Source organism: Echeneis naucrates, chromosome 15, assembly GCF_900963305.1.
Source record: "Echeneis naucrates chromosome 15, fEcheNa1.1, whole genome shotgun sequence".
Classification (NCBI taxonomy): Eukaryota; Metazoa; Chordata; class Actinopteri; order Carangiformes; family Echeneidae; genus Echeneis; species Echeneis naucrates.
In genome coordinates, this window is record NC_042525.1 from 12,622,358 (window position 1) to 12,635,709 (window position 13,352).

General features: G+C 40.3%; 2 protein-coding genes across 2 annotated transcripts; one reads left to right on the top strand and one right to left on the bottom strand.

Moving 5' to 3' along the window:
* The first annotated feature begins 72 nt into the window (after positions 1–72).
* On the top strand, positions 73–5,832 carry bora (bora aurora kinase A activator). Its single transcript, XM_029520728.1, has 12 exons — positions 73–189; positions 438–592; positions 758–864; positions 1,561–1,606; positions 1,693–1,771; positions 1,860–1,904; positions 2,031–2,087; positions 2,190–2,470; positions 2,749–2,911; positions 3,044–3,615; positions 3,753–3,893; positions 4,887–5,832. The coding sequence occupies exons 2-12, from the start codon at positions 443–445 to the stop codon at positions 4,905–4,907; spliced, it is 1,662 nt and encodes a 553-aa protein (XP_029376588.1). The 5' UTR covers positions 73–189; positions 438–442; the 3' UTR covers positions 4,908–5,832.
* On the bottom strand, positions 4,190–13,152 carry dis3 (DIS3 exosome endoribonuclease and 3'-5' exoribonuclease). The gene is made up of 21 exons (XM_029520727.1): positions 12,839–13,152; positions 12,270–12,427; positions 11,859–12,055; positions 11,619–11,692; positions 11,273–11,440; positions 10,967–11,131; positions 10,689–10,802; positions 10,187–10,324; positions 9,869–10,015; positions 9,615–9,731; positions 9,422–9,523; positions 9,037–9,101; positions 8,786–8,870; positions 8,542–8,669; positions 8,241–8,327; positions 7,955–8,111; positions 7,311–7,525; positions 6,949–7,117; positions 6,561–6,719; positions 6,317–6,439; positions 4,190–6,172 (listed from the first exon to the last, which is right to left on the bottom strand). The coding sequence occupies exons 1-21, from the start codon at positions 13,055–13,057 to the stop codon at positions 6,104–6,106; spliced, it is 2,856 nt and encodes a 951-aa protein (XP_029376587.1). The 5' UTR covers positions 13,058–13,152; the 3' UTR covers positions 4,190–6,103.
* Between the last annotated feature and the right edge of the window lie 200 nt (positions 13,153–13,352).

Genomic DNA, 13,352 nt, shown 5'->3' on the forward strand with positions numbered 1-13,352 from the left:
GACATGGATTTTGGTTCCGATTGGTTGCCAAGAACTTCCGGTGGCATTTCTATTGGTCAACGGGGCCTGTGGGCGAAATTGAAAAAAACGTTTGAACCTCTGTTGTCGCTGGCTGTTTGATGACTCCTCTGTGAAAGTAGTGGGGTATTTTTTTAGCTGTGTGTCCACAGTTGTGGGGAATTCTCATCTGTAAGTATCACCGCTAATGCATCTATGCAGATGATGTTTAAACGTGTCTTTCATTTTTTTTGTTTTTAGGTAAAAGGGTGTATGGAATGTAACGTTGCCAGAAAGCTAGTTTTATCATATAAAAGCGGAAGTAATGTTGCTGATATAGCAAAAAAAAAAAAAACAAAAACGAAACACAGGCTCCAGTTTATGTGAGTTTGTTATGTTTTGGCACTTTTCTTCCTAAATATCCTTTTTCTTGTTTACAGGTAAGATGGGGGACCGTGCTGAGCTGCAGATCACCCCAGAGACTCCAGGCAGGCCTTCCATTAGAAACCCCTTTGAGAGTCCTAATGACTACCACCACCTCCGTGAACCCCTGGTGCCAAGCCCATCTGTCTTCAAGTCCAAGTCATGTAAAGCTGTAAGTTTAAAGACAGCACCCGCACCTATCACCTCAACTCTACGTGAAACAACATGGACACACGTCCGTTTCTATTGTCTAAACACTGTCGCTGTTTCATATCCACAAATTTTCTCTTTATGGTACTCTTATTGCTTTTACTTCCTCATCTCTCCACACATCCAGACGCCGCCAAAGTTTAACTGGTCCATTGATGAAATGGCCTATCTTCTCCCTGCATACATAGACCCAGAAGAAATCCAGCGACAGTCTTTTTACCTTAGCCAGACAAGGTATGTAACTACTGAGACACAAAAATCACAGTAGATGAAATTTACATAACACTTTGGATACCCGTGAGAAGAGAAAGTCATTTGATGATAAAACATTCTACCTATAGAAGGCTCATTGTCACTAAGCGCTATATGATCTATATAGTATACAACATACTCTTTCCTTTGGGTCTCAAATCAAGAAAGAATAAACTCTCCATTAAAAAAAACAGTCAATGGGAAACTATGGAAGAAACATCAGGACCAGTGATAGGAAGGTGTGTGTGGAAGATAGCAACATAGATGCATGGTGTAGACAGTCAGGATGACAACATTTTGGATTGTAAACAGATGAAGAGCAACTGCTGCTGCCCATAAAACCTGAGACATGCAACCTCATTTCCACCATGAAGTCTTAAAAATGTACTCAACTACATCTGCATCTGAGAAGCAAAAACAGGCATGCCATTTATATGACAAAAGGGGGAGTCCTAAATACTATTCCTGCAGAAAATACAGTGAAAATTGTTGAGTTTACGAGATGAAAAGTAACACATTAACATTTGGATTTGCAGCAGGGGCTGTACTTTCAGGTTAGAACTTGAACAAAATATTATTTTGCAGACATCTGCAACTGTAGATAAAAAGAAATTGGAGCAATTAAATATGAGGGGGGATTTAAGTGACAACCTTTTATTCTTTCTTTCAAACATCAAGGACAGATTCTGACATTGAGGAAAAGCGTCAGAATGCTATTGAGCAGGTATTGTATTCAAATTTATTCTAACAATACTGCAATTTTTTTATTATTTTTTTTTAAATGTGTCATTTATGTGTCTCCCAATTAAGTTTTTCACTAAAGGAACCATAGTGCCATCCCCCTGGGCAGAACCAAATACTCGTAAAGGACTTCAGAGCTGTAAGAAAAGTTAGTATCTAATTATCTTAATTGTCTTTAAGTTTCATGCTCTGTTACAGCTTCATACATTTTTACACCTTTATACTTGTACTTGTAGGTTGTATGTCTGCAGTGATTGCTGAAGAGCCAGAAAAAAATTCAGGTTGGTGTGGGCCTCCCCCCGCCCCTTGGGCTTTCGAAGTGCCTGTTTTTTTTTGTTTTTTTTTTTTTTCGTTCCTGCATTTTTTTCTAAGTGGTTTTTAATCAATTCATTTTGTTTGTCTCATAGTTGCTTGTCAGACAACCCTCTCATTGCCTTTGGCTTTTGATTTGGAGAAAGTGCTGGGTAAGCTTCAAATAAGCCTCTTATAAACGCCAGCACAATTGAATGAGGACAAAGACAGTCATGTACCATTGAAGCCATGATGTTTGTCTTTCTGTCCTTTAGGTGAATATTACCGCTGTGAGGAAGCGTGTGATGCTGTGCAGGAGAGTCTCAGTTCCTCCTCCTTAAGACGAAAACTCTTCCTTGATGGTCAGGGCAGTCACTCTAGCTCTGACAGCTCCAGCCCACCAAGCCCAGAGAGAAGCCATGTCAGGCAGGAGAGATCTTTTGTAACCCAAGAAGAGAGAGTTGTAGAAGGGCTTGAAGGTTGTGAAGGAATAGCTATATCATCCATCTTTTCCTCCCCTTTATCCTGTGGTGTGCCAGCTGCAACTCCCTCCACGGTGGGTAGACAAGTGTACGGATTCAAATGATGATTATTTTACTGTACTTTTTATCAGTGTTTTAATTCAAATACTGTGGAATTTGTGATGCTTTTCTCTCTGCTGTCCCATATTTAAAACTAACAAATGATTAACTGTTTTTAATTACTATACATCCTCATTGAAAATTTGAAAATGTTTCATCAGGCTATTGGCAAAAAAGATTTTGTTTGTACTTTTGAAAGTTACTTTCTCGTTAAATTTTTTTTAAACATACATTTGCATTGTCTTAACTACAGGGTCAGTTCTCATCTAGTCCCATCCAGCATGGCTGCTTCCGGGACTGCAGCCTTGGCAGCATCACTAGTCCTCTGTTCCCTGATAGGTCGTCTCCTGCACGCTTAGTCTCCCCTACGATTTCTCCCATTGTTGCACATACAGCACGCACACCTATAAGCTCAGGTATTTGTTTCATAACCAGCATGAACTTTGCAATACCCAAAATATAGCAGAAAATTAAAGCTTTTTTTTTTCATGCAATATGGTGATGTAAGCTAATTTACTCATCTAATTGAATTTGTGTTTTTTCTTTAGCTGAGAGAAAGAAGCTGAGCAATTTGACTCCACATAGTGCCCCGCTTGAGGTAGATGCCACTGCCTGCAGTGAGAGTCCATTTGTTGAGGGTTGCTCTCCCATTCGTAATTGCTCCCCACACCAGCTACCTTGCCACAGCGAGCCCCATAACAATTCCAGAGCTAAGCCCAGACCCAGAGTCCGCTACTGGGCCCCACCACCACTCATTTCCCCCATCCTCAACCCTAAGCTCCAAGACAATCAGGAGGCTGAGGACTCACCCTCCTCTTCTTCTTCTCTCCCCTCCATGGAGCTGGATCCATCATCACCCCTGGCTCAGGACACACATCCAACTAACACTGAGAGAGTTATTCTAGATCCTAAGGAACCTGTGGAAATGGAGGAGGGCAGGGTAACTGGGATAGAAGGAAGGTTGGAGGAAGAGGATGAGGACGAGGACGAGGAAGCAGGGGTTCTTTCAGGACAGCTGACTAGCTCTCATATGGGCAATGTGTCAGCAACAGAAAGCTCTCAGATGCTTATATCTAGTCTGGCTGAAGGAAGCAGTATACGCTACGATTCCAGCATGCAGGTCTGTGTTAGAAGTGTCCCAACTGTGCTATTTCTCTATGTATCTAATAATCTTATATAGATGTGTCCTTGTTGGCATTGTTATTTTACATTGTCTTTTTGGAAATTCATAATTGACAGCTTTTTGGGTTTGTTCAGGTGGACAGTGGCTACAACACTACCTCAGCAGGCACTGCAAGCCTTATTGATGGCCTCAGCTCAGACTGTCACAGCAAAGAGTCATTCAGTTCAAATCCAACGGAGGATGCCTTCCAACTAAGCAGACAAGCTAAAATAAAGGTAACGTTAACTCTTTACAGGCATACACAGGGTTGTGCATGTGTGATTCTGCTCTCATACAATATCAGTACCTGCAGGTGGTTGATAAATAAAAGGAAAAATCTTAATAAATGAGTGGGGACACATAATGAATGCTTCCAGAAATTGTCTAGGTGGCAAAAGGAAGAACATCTTATTGATTTTTAAAGATGTTTTATTGTTGTGGCATTGATGGTAGAAGGGTCAGTCATAAAGATGGTCAGTGTCTAGAGACAATGAGATATCGGGAAAGACAGACAAAAGAACAACTCTTTCCCAGATGAGTGAGAATGACAATGCGAGACAAGATCCAACTGTGTCCTTCAATTACATAATGCCATAGGGTTTATGAATTGGTCATCACAAACCTGAATGCATACTTGTGAAATCAGTAGTGCAAACAACAAGCACCGGTCTACCGGGAAGAAGAAAAAGGTGATTTGATCAGTTGAGTCTTCCTTTGTCATATTCTCTGAGCCCCACTGCAAAGAGATGTCCAGTATTATGCTTTGGGGGTCGTTTGGCCTGCATCAATCTGCCTTGAGGGAGGGATCGATACGTTTCCCCCCCAATGAACCTATATCCTACAAGGAAACTTTTCTGTCCTGATAACAGTTGTTCCTTTCTGTGGTGATCACGATCCCATCCAAAGGGCACGTGTGGTCACTGAAGAGTTTATGAACAAAATTATGCAAGTCATGCGGTATGGCCAATGCGAAAGGTCCAACGAGAAAATATTCTTTGCATGCTTTGTGTTCAATGTTCTGGTAGAGTTACAGAAACCATCCTTAAGTGTTCTGAGTCTTTCCCATTCAACACCACCTCAGACATTTTTTGTTTTGTTTTTTTTTCCCTTTAACTTCAACTTCCTACAACTTAATGTTTAGAATACATTGCTGTCTTGATGTGTCTTGCAGACTTTGGTAGTAATATTGTATATGCAAGTAATCTAAAACAACTTCTCTTATTTTCCAGGTATTTTATCCTCACCACTGAGCCAAGAGACTGTATTTTGAAGGATGCCTCTTCCAGTGGAAGTTTAATATCAAAATTTGTTGTTACAACTTTTTTATCAAATGAATTTAGTTTGGGTGATTGGGTTCAACTGTTAAATGAACTATGAACAGTGGTGAAGTGGGTCTTAGTTATGTTAAGGTTAAAGCTGTCTGATTAAAGGCAAATGCTTCAGCACAGGATATTTGAACACAGGTTAGGAGACGATTAACTCATAGTACTCTTAGTCCTAATGTAAGACACTTAAAATCGGTAATTTGAAACAAATCCTTTATACTGGTGCGGTAAGGGTGAAGAAAAGTCACTTCTGTATTGAACTTGCACAACAGTAACCTCCTTGACTGCTGTATTGACGCTTATTCCATTATGTCAGCATCAAGTGAAGTGAAACGATGGACCTGATGGATCCTGACATTCAGATGACATCAGATGTGTTATGTTTTTATAAAACTGTTTTATCATGTTTTTAAACAAGGGTTTTTGTTTTACGGTAAATTTGTTAAAATTCTGGTTATTTGTGGATCTCACTTTGATTGTTAGAATATTTATTCCAAAGTAAGACTCACTGAATAATGCCACTTGTGAACTAAAAGCTGATTGAGCCATTTTTTTTAAACTGGTTTTCTCTGTTAAAAATGGACTGGATCTTTGTCACAATAAATTAACTTGAATTCTTTATCTGACTGAAGAAAAACTGCTTGATTTCGTAGCTGGGCGTTTCTGTTTATTTTCAGGATCTAATGTTTTGTTCCAGAAATTAAGCTATCGTACTTAAAAATTCACATTTGTGTCATACATAATTCCTAACAGAGAGTAGCAAGTTCCCATGAAACATTTTTAATCGTTTCATGCTGGGCTAACAAAACAAGTGTAGCAAACAATCAGACAAAAAAAAAAAAAAAAAAAAGTCGGCTACTTCCCTGTTCATGGACACATTATACCACATTTCTGACTTGTAGATCTTTTTTTGTGTCAGCAAGTATTTAAATCTTATAAAATAACAAATAAGAACAGAATGGTTTCACTGTCATAGATTAATTAAAATGGACATTTTACTCAGAGTATAAAATTAATTTGTCTGCATTCATCAGAGTTGAAACTGGCTGTTTAATAGCAGGATTTCTTCTTCTGAAATGAACTGATGATGGTTTAGTTGAATTAGTTGGTTGCTTTTTGTTTCAGTGGTCCAGTTTTTGTTTCTTGGCCTGTGGTTCAACATCTGGGACTGGAACGCTCACACCAGGGATCTAAAGTAAAGACAACGTACTTAATTCACTTGTACAAAATGCTGAAGCATATTAATAAATTGTTATATAAAGAAGTCAATGCCTTTTTTTTAATGAGGACTCCCTGAATATTAACCTTCCCTTGAAAATGAAAATAGTCCTTACCACAGGGTTAATCAGAGCCATGCGGATCTTCTGGTGTTGAATATTAGAGTCATCTAGTCTGATTGTGACCTTCACCTTGTCAAATATGCGGAAGGTGTGTTGCTCTACATTCAGAGTGGGACCCTAAACACACGAAGAAGAGACATTTCAAACCCTGATAGTTTGTTTTAGTAGCTTAATATACAAAGTTACAAAGGAAGGAGCACTTCTCTTAATTATAATCATGCAACATTTGTGTGTGTACCTCTTCATCAAAAACAAGTTTTGGGATAGTTTTGTCTTTCGTGTCAAAGAAAACTGTTCCCTCCAGACCAAACTTTGGGATCAGCACAATGATAGCATTCTTCTTGACAAACAGAATGTATCCGTCTTCATTAAGGATACCTCGGCTTTTGAAGAACAACTGCAAAGAGATAATATGCATATAAAGCATGATTGTGCAGTAAATTGTGTTGCATCGAGTGAGTGTGTATTAGTGATTTTATCTTTACTCAAACTAGAGCAGACATTGATTCTCAGTAGAGGTCAGTCAGGTGATATCACGGTGGGTCGGGACACATTCTTTTTTTTTTTTTTTGCTGTGAAGGTCCAACACAAACACAAATGAATTCAGTGTGTACATATGTGCTTACCTGTGTGTGGAAGGCCACAGATGCCCTCTGTGCGTACTGAGCCATTTTGTGTCTGTAGTTGAGGTTGTTGCAGAGGGCTGACTGCTTATGTTTGTCCATCAGTTCTGGGTAGGTGCTGTCTGCTCCAATGGCCACTGCCAGCAGGCGGTGTACTATAATATCTGCGTACCTGGGTAGCAGGGCAGAGGGGTATGGTTGAAGGTGTGGAGAGATTTAGACAAAGAGAAAAAGGGAAGAATATGTACAACATAAGCAGGTTAGACAGAACTGGGATGAGTTTGGCAACGGTGCATATTTCTTTGTTATAAAAAGGCCCAACACAACATATTTAGTCAATATTTGTCGAGTATCTGTTTTCATACCTCCTAATAGGTGATGTGAAGTGTGTATAAATGGGCGATGCAAGGCCATAGTGGTGGAAATCGCTGTCCATGCCAGAACAAAAATAGACAGCCTGCATCATGCAGCGAGTGGCCAAGATGCGCAGTAGCGTGTTAAAGTACGGGAATCCGTCCACTTTGGCCACATCCAGAGAGTCCGCCAGCGCCTTTGCTGAATCTGTGTAGATCTCCACATCCTGATAAGCAAGAGCATTGTTGTCATTAGGTTTCATTGAGGAATAAATAAAGCCTTTTGCATTGGTACTTCAGCGTTTTCTCTTATAATTTATAATGAACTTGTTTCAGAGGCATGAAAAACCTGAAATTAGATCTCAAAAACACAAGTTAAACATGTAAATTTCTCACACTTTAAATCTGATTGTGATCGCTCACAAATGCTCCCTTGAGGGCCATGACCCTTAGATCAGGAACAATTGATTTATAGGTTTGTTGGTGTTTGTGGCTGCAAATTGTTTTGTACTGCCCAGTTGTAGAACATATGCCATGCCAATAAATATATTAAATAAATGTTCTTGTAGCTTCAACATGTCACTGCCAACTGTCAAATTTGCGTATCTATTGAAATTCAGAGCAGTTTTTCTACAAGGGAATCTCTTTTCACTCACCTTGGACTTTGCGGCCTTCAGCAGGATGTCGTAGTTAGATGGAGGTGGTGCTGGATGTTTCCTCAGCAGCGCACACTCTGAAAACTCATCATAAATCTTCTGGGCAACTGAAATATTGGCAAGCAACATGAACTCCTCCACCATGGAGTTTGTCTCCCTAATAACCAAGAGAAAACTTCATTTAGATATGACCAAAACCCAACAACACATAGAGATGCGCCAAAGAATAGAGAGAATATGGCCTCACGAGGGATTTTCCAGAACGCTCCTTTACGAAGTTACCTACATGAGTTCTTTGGTTTGGAGGTCAATGGGGTCGTGCGTTTCACTGTCCATGTGGAAACGAACCTCTATGGATGACAACGTCAATGCCCTGGAGGACATTGAATGCAACACAGAAGGCAGTTAAATACAGCCAATTTAAATAACTAGTGGTTACAGGATATGAACTCTATCAATCACTCTTTAGTTGTGTACTTCTCCTTCTTTTGTTTCAATTTAAAATTTGGAATGAATGTGTGGTTCTTCTTGGCTATTTACAGGCCAATAAAAAGAGTGATCAACTACTCCCAACTCCCTCTCCATACCCTTTCTCTATCCTCTTCTGCTTTAGGATTTTGGCTAGTTTGTTGAGACCCCGTAGGCTCTTTGTGATGTCGTCATTCTTAGCTGTGTCGTCAATTCTCATCTGGGCCTCAGCATAGGTCAGAGATGCCTGAGAGCGTAATATCAAGAGGAAAGATAAAGATGATGTACAACGAATTTTGCCTGAAAACAGCCTGGTATTTAATGCACAGTCTGTGGTTGTATATCTGCATGTTGGGACTGTACCTTGGAGTTAATGACACTTTTTGTGAACCGTGTTTTCAGGATTTCAGCATCATGGTTCATCTCCCAGATACACGAGAAAGCCAGCCTTGGGAAAGAAAAGAAACCAAGCATTTGAAAAAATTGTTGCTGAATGGCAAAAGTAGCACAAAGAATAAAGGTGATGGTTGCAAACTATAATTTAATGATAACTAAAGCAAGCTGAAGTTGATTGATTGATTATTGTGTAAATATGTATGTAGTTTAGTCCTGACCTCTCCACGTTGGAACGTAGAGAACAAAGATCGGAACTGAGCAGTGCGGGAACCATGTCTATTCTCTGTTGGACACAATGTCAAACACGTTAGCTTTTTCAGTGCAAATATTTTACATTAAATTTAAATTTACATTATAACATTACATTATATAACATTTCACAAGAACCTAAACATCTTCAACCACTGAAAACAAGGAAAAGCCGCTTAAACAGATGATCTTGAACTTGAACTAACAAATGTAATATTTCTAAAACTGTAAATGGAGTTAACAGAAACACTGCTTTATGTTTTTTGCTTAATCTTTAGCGCTACACCCAAAAATCATAGAATTCTGACATTAAAGTGAAATTAGGATTCAAACTGGGATGTCTCATCTCCTCACTTTGCCACACAAGTAGACAGTTGTGCCGCGGCTGGCGGCCTCTTTGTCCAGAGCGTTGCCAGGTCTGATGAAGTGACTGACGTCGGCAATATGGACTCCCACCTGCAGCAAAGACAGAGAAAGTCACATACACATAGACACTATTAACTTACTATTACTGTTACTTCATTGTGGTTATGAAGGAAGCGTGTACCTCAAGGTTTCCATTTTCCAGGTCTCTGCAATGCAGGGCATCATCTATGTCTGTACATCCTGGAGGATCTACGCTACACACTGTCAGCTGCCTCAGGTCCTCTCTCATCACCATGTCCTGTACCACACATCCAGAATAATATACTGTATACACTGACCTCTACAAAGTGTAAGCATTCAAATTATACACTGATAGTTTGAGTGAGTAATGCTTCACCAAACTGGGAAGAGAATACTCCTCCTGCATCCTGTTACCTCTGGTGTGATGGCCCATGGCATTTTGGGGAGGAAACTGAGCACAGCCTGAGAGAAGGCCTGATGGGGGACATCGTGCTCCAGCAACAGTACCTCTTCTTCTGTCTCCTTCTCTCCCGCACCACCCAGACTGCGCACAAAGTGACCCTTAGAGAAAGGAAGAAATAATTTGATAAAGTGTTGTTTGTTGCGCAGAAACTTTTGACATTGCGGAATATTAACAATGTCAGTCTTTGGCAAGTAGATATGCAAGAACTTGGGAGAATATCAAGTTCCCACTGTCATAATTGACAAATTATCAAAGTAGTTCCAACTCACATTTGGATATCTGGAACCTTTGGGCCAGCCATCAATTGCGACAATGATCCTTTGGCCTGCTAGTGTGGACGCCTGACGAGTTTCAATGCGAATGCGTGGGATACGACGGTCTGCTGGGGTGAAAAGGTGGCGAGTTGACTGGATGAAACAGAAAAAGGATTATTACTGATGAGTGTAAGGGACTTTGAAGTGCTGGACTGTTTGTAAAGCACACGGTATGGTGGACAGAAATGTACAGGTGGTGGTTATTCTGCCAGAGAGATGCACTGGCACAGATGTGTTCATGTCTGTATATTCTACATATTATGGGTTGCTATCTGCACTCCTGCTCAAGCAAAGTTTTCTCACTTTTGAAATCATGTATCTCTGTCCAGATGTCAGGAGTGTGAAGTGTGGATAGATTTAACCACTAAAACAAATTTTTAGTTTTGCTTCAAGTCTTTAAACCAAGTAAAAATAAACCAAGTCTGGCAAATGAGATCACACAGTGGTCTAGACTCACCTCTTTAATCTGGGAGACATTGAGCATGCCACAGAACGGCCTCCAGTTCCTTTTGATGATCCCCACTATTTTACCAGTGGATCTCCTGGCTGCTTCAGCTGCCGTTACCTTCAACTGTTCAAACACACGGGAAAACGGAAATCACAAATAAAGCTACTGGGTTAATTTTGATTTCAGATTGAAAAGAAAAAAATCTTTAACACAGCATACTGCATATCCCCTACACATATACATGTGGCTGTGAGCAGAATTATCCTTAAAGTAAAACCCCAACTCACAGCTTTCTCCTCCTCTTCTTCATTATCATCATCATCCTTTGCTATGCCTTCATCCTGCAGAACAACTGAGGTGGGTGCCACCCACTCATTCCGTGGCAGCAGCTGCACAGCAACCACGTCTTGATGCACAGCTCTGTTGAGGTTCTGAAGACCCTGAATGAGAACCTGATGGAGAGAATAGTGCAGGACTTTTCATATATGCTTGGACTTTACTATCTTTGACAGTCAATTAACTCGTACTAAGTCCCTTGATCTTAAAACAAAAATTAAACAATTGTTCACGTGTACACACACACACACACACACCTCTGTGCTGTCTTCCCCCTCTCCCTGGACAAAAACTGTGGCCTCCAGATAGTTGTCCCTGCTGGCTCTGAAGGTGCCCTGGAGGAAGCAGCCACTCTTAATTCCTGCTTGGATCCTGGACAGGGGGAGATGCTCTGGGAATAACAACTTAGCGCTAGTGATCTCATTCTGCAGGAGGGAAGAAAAATAAATCAATGGAAAGAGGAAGGAGACAGAATTATGTCCCAAGACTTTGGGAGCAAAGAAATGGCAGGGGTGTAGACAGAAGATACAGGTACAGGTTCAATTTCCCTGAATCCAAAAATAGCTTTTATCTTAATTTAATTTCTGTAATTTGTGCGTTTACCTTGTCATCATCAGACAGTGCTAGACGATCCACAAGCTCAGGGTTTGCGATCAGACTCTTGACGTACTCTTCACCTACAGTGTAAATGAATAAATGTGTCATACAAATTACAAATACAAATACAAGTGTTGCTCTTGGAGAATGCTGGTCGAATCAGAATATGAATGACAACCCTATATCTGCAAGTGGTGAGGTGTAGTCTTGATACATAGAGGTTTGAACTCAGTTGGAACTAATTACATTTATACACAAGCAGCCCACTCTCCTCTGCCTTCTGCTTGTTCCCCTGGTCATTGGTGAGGAGGACCACCTTTAGCCCGTCTTCGTGGGAAGCAAACGTCTTCAAATGCTGGCTGTACCACTTTGCTGCCACACGGATTGCACGGTCATTCCGGTCATTGGCACTCTCGCCTGGTTCACGCTCAATAAATGTCTCTCTGGAGAAACAGAAACATAATAAGAGAAATGTTTAAGGGAAACAAGGACCAGGCAAATACAAGTACATCAGAGCTGAAACTGACAGAAGATTTTGATCTGAAAGCGATTATGAGACATACCCTCATGGGTATGGGTATGGTTTATCAAGTACTTTCATTTTTGACGTATTACTACTGTGTAATGATGGTTTTTGTGATGCAGCTGTATTTTCACCTGTGGTGTTCATTTGTAAAGGTGTAGAAGTGTTTCTCTTTCTCATGGAGCATGTCCTTCAGGCGCTTATAGACTGGGGCACTGCGGTGGCGAACTTCCTGCAGCACAGTCTGAAGGATGATCACATTACGGATCACAGGATCTTCTAACACGTCAATCTGCAGGGCACACAAACATGGAAACATCATGTAGTAGAGTGTCAATCCTTTTCAGATGCAAAATGGTAAAAATAATTATTGGGGGATAATAAATCATGCGTTGATGTTAGACATCCAATGCTGTTAGTTAACACACTGACACTGTAGTTACAAAAAGACACATAGGCGTAAATATACGTCTGATGATGAAAATATTAATACCATCATAACCAGGATAAAGCGCGATGTTTAGTTGGTCTTGAGCATTATCATAAGCAGTGGTGAACCGTTTTATGAAAGTAAATGAGAGACACAGACAGCATGTGAGTGCAGGATATGTAAAATTATATAGCAAGGAATCTTAACAAATGGTTTGAATACATATCTGGAATTAGATATCCAAGAGACGTAAAGGATGTATTATTATTGTACCTGATGTAGCACCACGTTTGTGTCAGGGATCAGATAGTGAGGATAAGAGCAGAGGTTGCTCTCAATACACGCGTCTTTCTGCAGCACTCCAGACTCCTGTTTGCACTCACTGCAAACTTCGCTTCCGCACCAAATATCGTCCCTCAGATAATGTTCTCGCACTATCTTCATCACCTTTCCCGACCGCGTCTTCTTCACAAAGGTTTTAGACTTCAACATGATGACAATAAGAGCTTGGAAAGTTTAAATCCCGACACTTTTCGCCCCAACATCTGATGAAGCGCTTCACCTAGCTGCCCATGTGTGAGGCGTAAACTAACTCACCGGGCCGAGGAAACCTTCCCGGAGTTCAAATGTAAGTGTTCGTGTTTATTTTTGACCATGCATTTAATTTATATTTTAAAATAATGTTAAATTTTCATACAATAACTTAGAATATTTTTTTTAAAGTCGCGCATAAACTATTTTGGATATTCCTTGAAAAGTTTAAAAAAAAATCCGTGGTTAGTTTTTG